Source organism: Ictalurus punctatus, chromosome 19 (genome assembly GCF_001660625.3).
Source record: "Ictalurus punctatus breed USDA103 chromosome 19, Coco_2.0, whole genome shotgun sequence".
Taxonomy (NCBI): Eukaryota; Metazoa; Chordata; class Actinopteri; order Siluriformes; family Ictaluridae; genus Ictalurus; species Ictalurus punctatus.
Window position 1 is genome coordinate 12,418,677 of NC_030434.2, and position 14,364 is coordinate 12,433,040.

A 14,364-nucleotide genomic window follows, 5' to 3' on the forward strand; every position below is an offset into this window, starting at 1 on the left:
TTCCTTCCCCGGTGTCATGTGACTTGTTAGTGTTACAAGGTCTCAGGTGTGAATGGGGAGCAGGTGTGTTAAATTTGGTGTCATCGCTCTCACACTCCCTCATACTGGTCACTGGAAGTTCAACATGGCACCTCATGGCAAAGAACTCTCTGAGGATCTGGAAAAAAAGAATTGTTGCTCTACATAAAGATGGCCTAGGCTATAAGAGGATTGCCAAGACCCTGACACTGAGCTGCAGCACGGTGGCCAAGACCATACAGTGGTTTAACAGGACAGGTTCCACTCAGAACAGGCCTTGCCATGGTCGACTAAAGAAGTTGAGTGCATGTGCTCAGCATCATATCCAGAGGTTGTCTTTGGGATATAGACATATGAGTGCTGCCAGCATTGCTGCAGAGGTTGAAGGGGTGGGGGGTCAGCCTGTCAGTGCTCAGACCATACACCGCGCACTGCATCAAATTGGTCTGCATGGTTGTCGTCCCAGAAGGAAGCCTCTTCTAAAGATGATGCACAAGAAAGCCCGCAAACAGTTTGCTGAAGACAAGCAGACTAAGGACATGGATTACTGGAGCCATGTCCTGTGGTCTCATGAGACCAAGATAAACTTATTTGGTTCAGATGGTGTCAAGCTTGTGTGGTGGCAACCTGGTGAGGAGAACAAAGATGAGTGTGTGTTGCCTACAGTCAAGCATGGTGGTGGGAGTGTCATGGTCTGGGGCTGCATGAGAGCTGCCAGCACTGGGCACCTACAGTTCATTGAGGGAACCATGAATCCCAACATGTACTGTGACATACTGAAGCAGAGCATGATCCCCTCCCTTCAGAGACTGGGCCGCAAGGCAGTATTCCAGCATGATAACGACCCCAAACACACCTCCAAGACAACCACTGCCTTGCTAAAGAAGTTAAGGGTGAAGGTTATGGAATGGCCAAGCATGTCTCCAGACCTAAACCCTATTGAGCATCTGTGGGGCATCCTCAAACGGAAGATGGAGTCAACATCCATGAAAAAATTACTTGACTTGACTCGTGAACAACTGACTCAAGACTTGACTTGGACTTAAAGACAGAGACTCGTGAAAAACACAAGTCATTTTGGTTTGGCATTCTCGATTACCAGTTCTCTCTTTACTACCACACATAACACTATCAAACACCACATTTTTCTATTCATTCCTCATTCATTTATTCCCTACCAGTATGTGCTGCAGTAGCAAATATCACAACAATTATTTTCTAAATACACCAAGCCAGCATTTTTATATACACACGTGACGAATCTGAAGGCCCGCGTTTATCACCTATTGGAAAAGTGCTGTTATATAAATGAACATTAAACAATAACAATGTAGCCAAGTCTTACAGTGTCATAATCTTTGTGTCATTTAATTTGAAAAGCATTCAATTAATCCAAAGGGAAGCAGCGGTGATACACAACTGTCAGGGGCTCGCTTGCTGTCCATTTTCAAAAAGTACAAATTTTTCCATATCCTTTTCATGCTCTTGACTTGGACTTGGATCTTAGGGACTTGGGAACATGTTGCACACAGTATTGAAGGGCTTTAGATAAACTGAAATCATGAATGTAGTTGCATTCTACCATTTAGAGTATGTGGAATAGTTTGCCCCATATCATTCTTATTATGGAAACAAAGGGACATTTATTTCTAATGCATCGCTCAACCCTGTCATGGTCCAGATATTGACAGATTGTAGATTTTATCCTTCCATCTAATATCACAATCAACCATCACTAACCATACCACTCACCAAAGCAATATAGTTACAGAATATTGTAGAACAGCTTCTGTCCAAGGGACACTGACCCAGCACTGCTGATCAGTTTTCCTCACTCAGTACCCACCCATGGAATGTTTGGATAGAAGAGGGGAAAAAATGCATACCATACTCCATACCAAACTTTGGAGGAAGAAGGTCTAAAGGTACTTTGACATGCTGATAGGTTGGTCCTCAGTGTACAAGTGTAGTTTATTTGGGTGCATTCAATTAACATTGAACCCAGTGTACTGCTTTTTTGTATAAAGTAATATATTAAATTGGAGCAGAATGGCTCACCCTGTTCCTGCAGGAGCCATGTATGCAGCTGAAATGTACGTCACTCCATTTTGACCACACACAGGGTCCTACAGGTTTAGAGCCAGTGTTACAGGAGGACAATAATCAATCCTCCATCTTCCCTGTTTACACATATCAGAAAAAGAACTACAACATATTCTATAACACTGATGTTTTGTATAAGTATTAAATTTAAGGACACATTTTATAAAAATTTAATGTGTGACTGAACCATCAATTATTAATTAGTAAGCAGGAGTATTAATGACTTCTTCATATTCTACCTATCTTCCTATTGCTTAATAAAAACAAATAATAAAATTAAAGGTCTAAAATAATCATTATTTATACATCTGTGGTATGTATTCTCTAAATGTAATCAAATTTAATCTAATTCAATTTAATCTGAAAAAACTCCAAAAGAGGAAGCTCATGAAATTATCTAGTTTTTTTTTCTTATAAAATTGAAATGCATTTGAACCCTTTTTGTACACAATTCACTTAATGTAAAAAAAGAAAAAGAAATTATGACATCAAAAATGTATAATATAATATAGTGCACTCCAAACACATATTGTTTTGTACTGTTTATTATATACTGTAGTATCTTATGTATTGCTTACAGTAAAAAAAAAAGTTTAATATTATTCAATTCAATTCAATTCAATTCAATTTTATTTGTATAGCGCTTTTTACAATAGACATTGTCTCAAAGCAGCTTTACAGAAATATCAACACGGTATACAGATATTAAAGGTGTGAATTTATCCCAACTGAGCAAGCCACTGAGTGGCGACGGTGGCAAGGAAAAACTCCCTAAGATGTTTTAAGAGGAAGAAACCTTGAGAGGAACCCGACTCAGAAGGGAACCCATCCTCATCTGGGTAACAACAGATATTGTGAAAAAGGTCATTATGGATTTATATGAAGTCTGTATGGCGTTAAGAGCAGCCGTAGTCCCAGCAGTCTGGAATTAAAGAAGATTTGAGCTCCATCCAGAGGCAGAAAGGATCTGGATCTCTAGTATCTCCATAAATTCATGTGGGGCTCGGCGAAAGGAGAGAGGGAGAAAGTAGAACAGAATCTAGTCAGGGTAGGCTTGAGTAAACAAATACGTTTTAAGCTTAGACTTAAACACTGAGACTGTGTCTGAGTCCCGAACACTAATAGGAAGACTGTTCCATAACTGTGGGGCCCTATAAGAGAAAGCTCTTCCCCCTGCTGTAGCCTTCACTATTCGAGGTACCGTCAGATAGCCTGCATCTTTTGATCTAAGTAGGCGTGGCGGATCATATAAAACCAAAAGGTCGCTTAGATATTGTGGCGCGAGACCATTTAGTGCTTTATAGGTTAATAAGAGTATTTTATAATTAATGCGAGATTTTACTGGGAGCCAATGCAGTATTGATAATATCGGTGTGATATGGTCGTATCTTCTAGTTCTAGTTAGGACTCTAGCAGCTGCATTCTGGACTAATTGGAGCTTATTTATATTCCTACTGGAACATCCAGACAGTATGGCATTACAATAATCTAATCTAGAGGTGACGAATGCATGAACTAGTATTTCCGCATCATGTAGTGACAATATGTTTCTTATTTTAGAAATATTTCTGAGATGAAAGAAGGCTATCCTAGTAATATTATCTACATGAGCATCAAATGATAGGCTGGAGTCAATAATCACTCCAAGGTCTTTAACTGCTGCACATGATGAAACAGAAAGATCATCCAGAGTAACCATGTGATCAGAAAGAATACTTCTAGCTACACGTGGGCCTAATAAAAGTATTTCTGTTTTATCAGAATTAAGCAGAAGGAAGTTAATTAACATCCAATGTCTAATGTCCTTTACACAATCCTCAACTTTACTAAGCTTATGTCTGTCCTCTGGCTTCGCTGAAACATACAACTGTGTATCATCAGCATAACAGTGGAAGCTAATTCCATGTTTACGAATAATTTGACCTAGGGGTAGCATATATAAAGTAAAGAGCAGTGGGCCTAAAACAGAACCCTGTGGAACTCCAAAAGTAACCTCAGTACGCATGGAGAATTCACCATTTACATCTATGAATTGATAACGATCGGTGAGATAAGACCTGAGCCAGGAGAGGACTGTTCCCTTAATACCAACAACATTTTCTAATCTATCAAGGAGAACAGTGTGATCTATAGTATCAAAAGCTGCACTAAGGTCGAGTAACACAAGCAGCGAGAAACAACCCTGATCGTAAGTCAGTAGAAGGTCATTTACTACTTTAACTAACGCTGTCTCTGTGCTATGATGAGGTCTAAATCCTGACTGATATATTTCATGAATGTTATTCCTATCTAAGTACGAGCATAACTGCTTTGCTACAACCTTTTCTAAAATCGTAGAGATGAAGGGGAGATTTGATATTGGTCTATAGTTGGACAATTGAGACGGGTCAAGATCAGGTTTTTTAATCAAGGGTTTAATAACTGCTAATTTAAGTGATTTAGGTACATAGCCACTGCTTAGGGAAGAATTGATTATATTTAGAAGTGGCTCAATTACTACTGGACCAATGTGTTTAAACAAACATGTAGGTACGGGATCTAGTATGCAAGTTGATGAATTGGCTGAAGAGATTAATGTAGCTAGTTCGGTCTCTCTAAGCGGAGCAAAACACTCTAAACATTGATCTGATATTGCTACATTGTCATGTAATGGGTTTATTACAGTACTGTCCAGTTTTAATTTAATGGCCTGTATTTCACGTCTAATATTTTCAACCTTATCATTGAAAAATTTCATGAAATCTTCACTGCTATGTAATGATTGAGTGTTTCTCTCTGTAGTGGTTTTATTCCTAGTTAATTTTGCTACTGTGTTGAAAAGGAATCTAGAATTGTTTTTGTTGTCTCCTATTAAGGTGGAGAAATAGATTTTTCTAGCATCGCCAAGAGATTTCCTATATTTCAGTAGGCTCTCCTTCCATGCTGTTTGAAATATCACCAGTTTGGTTTGACGCCATTTACGTACTAACTGTCGAGTTGTCTGTTTTAAGGTTCGCGTTTGATCGTTATACCAGGGTGCTAATTTTTTTTCTCTAATTATTTTCCTTTTGAGTGGAGCCACTCTATCTAGCGTGTAGCGGAGTGTTGACTCCAAGCTTTCAGTCACCTGATCGAGTTCTGTGTGATCTGACGGTGATCCAAATCTAATTGATGTTTCTGCGAGGTTATTTATGAAGCTCGGTGCAGTAGCTGATGTGTAGGTACGTTTTACGCGGTAGCGAGACGAGGTGGAAATATTATGATCAATACGTATTATGAACGAGATAAGATAATGGTCTGAGACAACTTCAGACTGCGGAAAAATGATAATATTTTCTATACTTAGTCCGTATGTTAGTATGAGGTCAAGAGTGTGACCACCATTATGAGTAGGCCCGATTACGTTCTGATTAATCCCTACTGAATCTAAGATGGACACAACCGCTATTCTTAGAGGGTCTTCCAGGTTATCAAAATGAATATTAAAGTCTCCGACGATTAATGCTTTGTCTACAGACACAACCAGGTTTGAGACAAAGTCTGCAAATTCACTAAGAAATTCAGTATATGGCCCTGGGGGTCTGTAAATAATAATTAGAGGAATTGACTTATTTTTTGTGGCTACATAACTTATACTGGTATAAAGAATTTCAAAAGAATTAAATTTATGCTTAGGTTTTTGTGTGATGACTAGATTTTGACTATGGATGAGTCCAACACCTCCTCCTCTACCAGTTGAACGAGGCTGATGTACATAACTGTATCCAGGAGGACTGGCTTCATTTAATGCTATGTACTCGTTTGGTTTAATCCAAGTTTCCGTTAAACACATTAAATTACATTCCTGATCAGTAATGATGTCGTTAACAATAAGAGCCTTAGACGCAAGAGATCTAATGTTTAATAGTCCTAGCCTCAGATCAAAAGTGCTGGCTGTGCATTCAATATGATTTAATTTTATGTTAATTAGGTTACGAAGATCGACTTTCCGAGATTTTCTATATATTTGAATAGCTCGGGGAACAGACACAGTCTCTATAGTATGTATTACCTTTGCCGGATTTTTAGTTGAACATTGATTATACTGAATGTTATTATTGGAAGATGTACTTACGGTAGGCAGTCACTTGGAGTGTAGCGCCTTGGAAATGTTGTCTGAAAGCAGTTCCGCTCCAAGGCTGCTGGGGTGCAGGCCATCAGGACGAAACAACCTAGGACGCTCCCAGAACAGATTCCAGTTATTGACAAACACCAGATTCTGCTCATTACACCAAGAGACTAACGAATCATTTAATGCTAGAAGTCTACTGAACTTTTCTGCTCCACGTCTGTATGTGGGAAGAGGTCCAGAGACGATGATCTTCGCGGTAGGTGATCTGCCTCGTACCGTCTCGATCAGGCTGGAGAAGTCCCTCTTCAGAACCTCCGTCTGCCGCAGCCTGGTGTCGTTCGTCCCCGCGTGCAGCACAACCGCTCCAATGCGCTCGTCCTTCTTCAGGATCCCGGATACCTGCGCAGCGACATCAAGGACACAAGCACCAGAAAAACAGTGTGTGCGCACCTTACCTTTAGATGAGGCTACACGGACGTTCCGCACAATGGAGTCCCCGACGATCACAGTGTTGGGTCTGGTCTGGCGGAGAGGGGCGAAGCGGTTCCTGGTTGGAATCTCGAACACCGGAGGTGGAGAAGGTCCAGCCCGCGCCTTTCGCCGCTGGTTCACCCAAGGCCCGAGGTGTGTTGGCGCTGGCGTGACGGAGACCACGGCTGGGAAAGTCCTAGGTGCACGGTCCCTGCACAGAGAAACACACGGCGTAGAGGGGCTGGGAGTGGAAATACCACGCTGTGTGCTTACCTTGGATATGTGAGCAGAGGCACAAGATGTTTCCAGCGCAGTTTGTCGCTCCAGCAGCTGGGCCTGCTTGTCGAGTAGGCCGCGGATCTGCTTCTCGACATCCTCCAGTTCCAGCCGCACCATGTGAAGCTCAAGCGAGTCCTCATCTGCACTCAAAACCGGAGAGACAGCAGACATATTTGTTTGTTTGTTTGTTTTTTAAAAACAGAACAGCGGTAAGTGAGAAATGTGAAACGTAAACAAGGCTAGCGGTAGGTGATGCTAGCGGGCTACAGGCTACAAGCTAGTCGCGGATGTTTTGTAAAAAACAAAACAGAATACAGATCAAATTTGCGACAGCGCAACGTTACGATTGTTTTATTTAACGTGGTGTCAGTTATATTTGTATAACGTAAGGTAAATAATTTTAAAGTATAGAGATTAGAAGAAATTAATGTAAATTAATGTAATAGCGTTAGCTCGAAGGGTGCTGCTTCCTCAGTGACACTTCAGGTTGCCAGATTGCCAAGGTTTGCCATTATGAAATGGACTGCAATGGACTGGGTGAATTCCCATGCATTAATACACTTGAAAGCAAATTTATTTGTTTAATGTTGGACTGCTTTAAATGTATAGAGCATTTCTGGTGCTAAATGGAATATTTCACTTCTTATGCTAAATTCATGTCTGATGTTTACTTCTTTAGGCATGTATTAATGGACTAAAGGACTAATGGACTAATAAACAAGACTAATGGAGCTACAGTATGTTGGGAAGCAATTAAGGGCAAAACAGAAAGGTTGCATTAATATAGACAGAATATCAGACAATTCTAGCCTGTAAACTAAAATAACTACAAAAGAAAGGGAAAGTAAACCAAAACAAAATTTGCTATAAGCAGCTTTACAGATTTCTGGATATAGATTTACATTCCTAATGAGCAAGTCAGAAGTGATAATAACAAGGGTGGGCGTGGGGGGGACTACCTGAGACAATATGAAGAATAAACCTTTCCCAAAGTGTCTTTGTTGTCCCCCTATCTATATAGAGGAGAAATAAGTCACAAGCATGACGGTCGGTGTTACTTCCACGAGGGCTTTACTCTAATGGAAAAGTACCACTTTTCCTCCAGGTATGTGGGCGGAGACTAAAGCAATCAATCCCAGAGTAGAGTATTCAGACCACCCTAATAGATGACTGATCAGCGTTATACTTAATTGAATTATCAATGTTTTAACACATTAAAATGGAACAACAGCGAAAAATAAACACTCTTTTAACTCTCTTTTTTAAACATTTGACTATTTAACTTGTTACACTCTCCCCTACAAAATAAATGTCGTCTCGACATTAAATCAATCAAACAATTGTCTCTCAAGAACTTGACACTGGAAATCCTCTTCTGTAAGGTGGTACTTAGGTCAAAGATCACAGTTCAAATATGTCCATAGTCCATATGAACAGTCCATATTCACAGTCCATATCTGTTGACTGGCTACTGTATAAACAGTCCATAAAGAGTCTTTGCACATACTCTTGATCAATAGTCCATCTGTTTCAATGATCTGTGCAGTCTGCAAATTCAAAGTTCATTTCAACAGCCCGTGAAAACAATCTATGAAAACAGTCCATTAGTAGTTCATGGTTCTATTTCAGAACGTCACTTCGGTAAACTCATGTTTGCTGGAGTCCATACATAGAGGGTGGCTGAAGGTTGTATGGCTGCAAGGATGGCAACCATGGAACCAGTCCTGGTGCAGGGTAGAAAGGCAACAACTGCGGCTGTAGCTGGATACTATAGCAGGATGGAGTACCCTGCTGATCGTAGGTGATGTGCCTTGGCGGGTGTCTCTCTCTCTGTGGTAGCTGGAAGGTCGGCTCCTCAGGTTCAACAGCACTTGATGCAGGAGAGACATCTGGTGAATCAGGCAGATTCTTTGCAGGTACGTTCATCTCCTCATCCGGCATGTTTTCAGGTGTGATGAGCTGTTCCGGTTGATCTCCAATGAAAGGCTGGGTTGGCATGGCAACAGGGACTGCTAGTTCAGCTCTCTGTTCTACTGGTTCAGGCTCATGTTCAGGATGTCTCTCTTGCTTAACATGTCTCTCGGTAGTTACTGCTGGTGGTGTGGGGACCTGAATTGGCTCATAATGAAGGTCATATTCATCTCCACTGTCTTCATCTGAGTCTTCTGGCTGTGACACATGCGTGTGCCTTCTTTTCTGTTTACTTTTGTCATTTTTAGTTACTTCAGGCTGTGTCTCAAAAGGTAAGTAATCACAGGACATGAGCAGGTTTCTATGCAGGACCCTGGAACATCCCTTACCCTTTTCTGGTCTCACTTCATAGATCGGCAGATCAGATCCCATTTGTCTCACCACTGTGTGTACTGTATTTTCCCAGTAGTCATGGAGTTTACCTGGTCCTCCTCTTGGTGTCAGGTTTTTGATCAGGACCCGCTCACTAGGCTGTAGCACTGAACTCCTCACTTTGGTATCGTAATACCTTTTACTCCTCTCAGCAGCTTTCTGAGCATTCTCATTTGCAATACCGTATGCTTCCGCCATACCCCATTTCCATTTCTCCACATAGTCTGGTTGACTGGATCCTGACTCTATGTACAGTCCGAACAGCATGTCAACTGGAAGCCTAGGTGATCTCCCAAACAGCAGGTAAAATGGTGAGTAACCTGTCACTTCGCAACGGGTACAGTTATAGGCATACACCAGTTTGTTCAGAGAGTCTTTCCAGTTCGATTTCTGTGTTTCAGTCAGCGTCTTAAGCATTTGCAACAATTTTCTGTTCATCCACTCCACTTGGCCATTCCCCATCAGGTGATATGGTGTTGTTCTGGACCCAGCCATGCCACTGAGCTTCTTTAAGTGAGTGAACAACTGATTTTCAAACTCTCCCCCTTGGTCATATGCTTGAATAAAACGGGTGAAATGGTCAACAATGACAAGAATGTACTCGTATCCACCTTTGCATCAGTCAAGATGGAGGAAATCAATACATACGAGTTCAAATGGCTGTGTTGTCACAATATTTGTCAAGGGAGCTCTCATTTCATGGCATAACTTTTTCTGCTTGAGACAGGTGCAAGCTTTTGTCACATAGTGCTCAATGTCAGATTGCATATAGGACCAGAAGAAGTGTTCACATACTAGAGATACTGTTCGGTCGGCACCTTGGTGTCCCATGTTATTGTGCAGCTCTTCCAGTACTTTTCCTTTGTACTATTCTGGTAGGACCAACTGTTTGTGGGCTTTGGTTTTCCTGTACAGAATGCCGTCACTGTCTACTGTCAACATTTCCTATTCTCTGAACAGGCAATTTGTCTTTGGGCTGAATGACTTTAGCTCTCTAACTAGCGGTTTGGAGCCTGACAGTTTACTATCTAGCACATGCATGGGTCTGATGCATGGGTCTGATGCATGGGTCCGATCTTTGTGCATCGTTTAACTTATATTTTGGTATAGGACTGACTGATGCAGTTGTTATCTCACCTTCGGTGGAGAAAATGGCAGGGTCACTTCTTGAACCTCAACAGCTTGAATGGTGGCAACTCCTCAGAATATTCTCTCATCAGTGACTCTGCATACAGTGGCATCCTTGACAAAGCATCTGCGTCACTGTTCTCTTTCCCTGGTCTGTACTTTATCATGAAGTGAAAATCAGAAAACTCTGCAACCCACCTGGAAGTGGTTGTGTTCAGTTTTGCAGTGGACAGGACGTACGTGAGCAGGTTGTTGTCACTATACACAGTGAAGGTTGGAGCATAGTACAAATAATCCCGGAACTTGTCAGTGACTGCCCATTTTAAAGCTAGAGATTCTAACTTGCCTGCATGGTAGTGATAGTTCTTCTTAGCCGCTGTCAACGAGCGGGAGCCATAGGCAGTAACTCTCAGTTTGCCATCTTGTTTTTGATATAATACTGCTCCAAAGCCTTGATGTGATGCATCAGTGTGTACTATGAACGGCTGAGTGAAATCAGGGAACCCTAACACTGGTGGATGGAGAAAACAGTCAATCAGCTGTTCAAGTGCCTGCTGGTGCTGGTCAGTCCATGTGATTGGCTTGTTTGAGGGCACAACATGAGTCATTTCCTTTGTTTTTGGTTTTCTTGTGTTTTCAGGGACCTCATTTGAATCTACTTTCAAGAGATCATACAGGCAACTGGCCTTTCTGGAAAAGTCTTTAATGTACTGCCTGTAGTAGGTGAGTAACCCAAGCATTTTTCTGAGCTGGCCCACATTCTGTGGTCTGATGACTTTCAAGGCCCTAACTGCTTCAAAATCTGCTGGATCAACTCGAATTCCCTCTGTAGAGACTATTCTCCCCAAATAATGGACTTCAGGTTTAAAGAGGTCACACTTACTTGGTTTGAGTTTGATGCCATACTCTCTGAGGCATTTCAACACTTTTTGCACATCCTCCACATAATTTTCAAAGCTTTTGCTGAAGACCAGTGTGTCGTCCAGATAAAGGATGCAGATGTCATCCTGGAGCCCTTACAAACATTTCTCCATACAGCGTTGGAAAGCAGCAGGGGCATTCATGAGCCCAAAAGGGATTCCTATCCACTCATAGAGTCCCCAAGGAGTAACAAAAGCTGTCATTGGTCTGCTTTCTTCAGAAATAAATCCCTGGTGGCAAGCGTTTCCCTGGTCCAGGAGAGAGAATCAGGAATTACCACCCAGACTGTCCATCATGTCTTGGACCTGAGGGATGGGCTGGCGGTCGGGATGGGTCTTACTGTTCAGGTATCTGTAATCTATACACAACCGAAGGGTGCCATCTTTTTTTCTCACACACACAACAGGGGAAGAATACGATGAGTTCGACTTCCTAACCCAGCCCTGTGCTATTAGATCATGGAGGTAACCTTTCATCTCCTGGTACAGTTGCCTGGATACTGACATGTATGTGCGTTTGACTGGTTCTGGGTCTATAAGAGAGATGGCCATTTGCAATCTTTCAATACAGCCAATATCATTGTCTGATCTTGAGAAGGAATGACACTCTTCTCTGAGCATTTGTCTAACTATTTGTCTCTGTTCTTCTTTCAAGTAACTTACATCTACAGGTGGATCCCACTGTTCACTACCATTACATGGGGCCTGGATGCTGGTGTGGTTCACGGTGGCTGGTGTTGAAGCCTTTTCAAAAATTTGGGCAGGTAACACAGTCATTACAGTTTGCACTGTGCCAATTACAGTGCGCCCTGGCAAAACAATATTGTGGTCAGTTGGGTTAGAAACATCAACAGCGATGACTGGAAAAACACCTTTCTTGACTCTGACTAGTGTGTCCTAGAACTCAAGATCATCTGGTCACTGGGGGTTCAGGTCTAGCTGAAACAATATGGTCATGTCATCTTTAAAAGGCTGGGCAGCTACACGACACTCAGTATGATTGCTACTCTGTTTTGGTACTGCATCCATCTCTTTCTTTGTTTTCACTGCATACTCATCTGCAGTAACAGCCTGTATGAAAGTGCTCACCTTATTTCTTTTGCGACTTGGGAAAGATTTTTTCACAGTACTGTACTGTTTGCTCATATAAGTCTTTGCCAAGATGTGCTCGATGACATTAAAACCTATGATGGGATGGGACAGGTGACACCCTTTCATCACAAGTATTGGAATCAGCAGTTCATTGGCTTGGTTAGTTTCTGAGGTGAGCCCTAAGGTTGTCTCAATCCATCTTAGGTAAGGCATTTCAGTTCCATTTGCTGCAGTCAATGTGAGGTCAGGTGAGTCCAGGATTTCTGAAACATGTCTCAGTCTGAAGCTCAGTAAGTATTCCTCTTTCCATTTTTCATCAATGACTGACACCTGGGACCCTGTGTCCCATAAAGCTTGGAGTTGGTGACCATTCAGATAGCATTCGACAAGACAATGTCTGTCAACTAGTGAGTTGATTTTGTGCAAGTTGCCAACTAGAGCTAGGGGTGGCACGTAGTGTGCATTTTTGTCTTTGCAGGGAAAATTTCCATTGCCCTTGTCAGTTATCAGGTGAGTGCATTTCTTTTTGTGTTCAGTCCAATGTTGTTGTTGACACGCTCTGGAACAATACAGTGTCTCTTCACAGGATGAACATTGCTTCAGCTCCTTTGATGAATATTTCTTGCCACAATTTTCACAGTTCTGGGACATCCACTGGCTATGGTTAACACTCATCCCTCAGTGGTAACTCTCTCTCGTTTAAAGGAGCCTCTCTTGATGGTCTAACGCCTCTTAATTTGCACCTAGCTTGGAAATTTTCTCCACTCCCACATCGGTAGCAGTGAGTACAACGTTCATTGGATCTGGTCTGCTGGCAGACAAAGCACCTCCTTCGGACATGAGCAGAGTAGTTAGTGTACAGGTGGGGACAGGTGTACAGGAGGGGCATACTGGGGCTGTGTTGGGGCCGGAGTTTGGGACTGGCTCTGGCTGCTATAATACTGCTGGTGGGAAACTGGCTGGGGGTTTTTGTCTGACATTCTCACTGAAGGTGGCCCATAGGACTGGGGCTGAAACATAGGCTGTTGTAGTGTGTCCTTAATCTGAGCTATTTCTGCACTAAGACCCTTAAGAGAAGCAACACCTGTCTTAAGTTCTGCTAATTCTGTCATCAATTCAGGTGGTACCTTAGCTCTAGCTTCTTTCACGGAGCACTTTGTAGATGGTGGATCCTCTGACTGGACCACACTTACACTTGCTATACCTCTTTTTATTTCTTCGTTCTGTCTCATTTGCCCAGACAATGTTTAACCTCTCTAACAAAAGCTCATCTGAGGTTTCAGTGTCTAGCAGAAGGGGCTGCATGTCTATCCTAATACTGTAATTCTGGAGACCAGTAAGCACTGTGTGTAGACTCATACGCTGGACTAGAGCTGGGTCATACTTAAGCCCTGATTCTGACTCTTGGGATGCAAATAATACTTTCTGTCTTAGATCTAAGACCCGCATTACAAAGCTTTGGGGTGTGTCTTTGCTATGCTGTGCTTCTGAAGCTAGCTGTTCGTAGAGCTCAGGGCGCTATTTTCCTGGAAATGGGACTGCAGAATGCACCTCAGTGCGGGAAGAGTCAGGTGAGGTCTTCCCTCCAAGTAGCTGCGTAGCTGCAAGCCTGGAAAAATAGCTCTGATCACAGCATCCATAATCTCTGTTTCAGGATAAGCTTTGTTTAGTACATTCTCAATCTGATGAGCAAGGCTGGTAAATGTCAGTTTATCTCTCTGGCCAGGTTCACCTATTTGTCCAGAAATTTTGAAATCTTTGCGCCAGTGTGGGCTTGGCTGCTGCTGGGCATTGGCTGAAGATTGGGTGTTTACTGGAGTGCCTGCAGTAGCTTGTTGCATAGAACCATTAACAGCAGCATTGACTGCAGTAGTCTGCATGACTCCAAATTTTTGCTGTTCACTTGCAATACTCAATTCA

At 42.2% G+C, this 14,364-nt stretch overlaps 1 protein-coding gene across 1 annotated transcript; it reads right to left on the minus strand.

The window, feature by feature from the left end:
* Window positions 1-6,199: 6,199 nt before the first annotated feature.
* Window positions 6,200-7,449, minus strand: LOC128635434 (uncharacterized). The gene is made up of 2 exons (XM_053688438.1): window positions 6,414-7,449; window positions 6,200-6,311 (listed from the first exon to the last, which is right to left on the minus strand). The coding sequence occupies exons 1-2, from the start codon at window positions 7,130-7,132 to the stop codon at window positions 6,224-6,226; spliced, it is 807 nt and encodes a 268-aa protein (XP_053544413.1). The 5' UTR covers window positions 7,133-7,449; the 3' UTR covers window positions 6,200-6,223.
* Between the last annotated feature and the right edge of the window lie 6,915 nt (window positions 7,450-14,364).

Excerpts from the sequence above, each read along its gene's own strand:
- LOC128635434 (XM_053688438.1), bottom strand. The coding sequence starts at position 7,132 with ATGTCTGCTGTCTCTCCGGTTTTGAGTGCAGATGAGGACTCGCTTGAG. Across the intron at positions 6,312-6,413 it reads TACAGACGTGGAGCAGAAAA|GTTGTTTCGTCCTGATGGCC; the intron begins GTTCAGTAGACT and ends GGAGCGTCCTAG.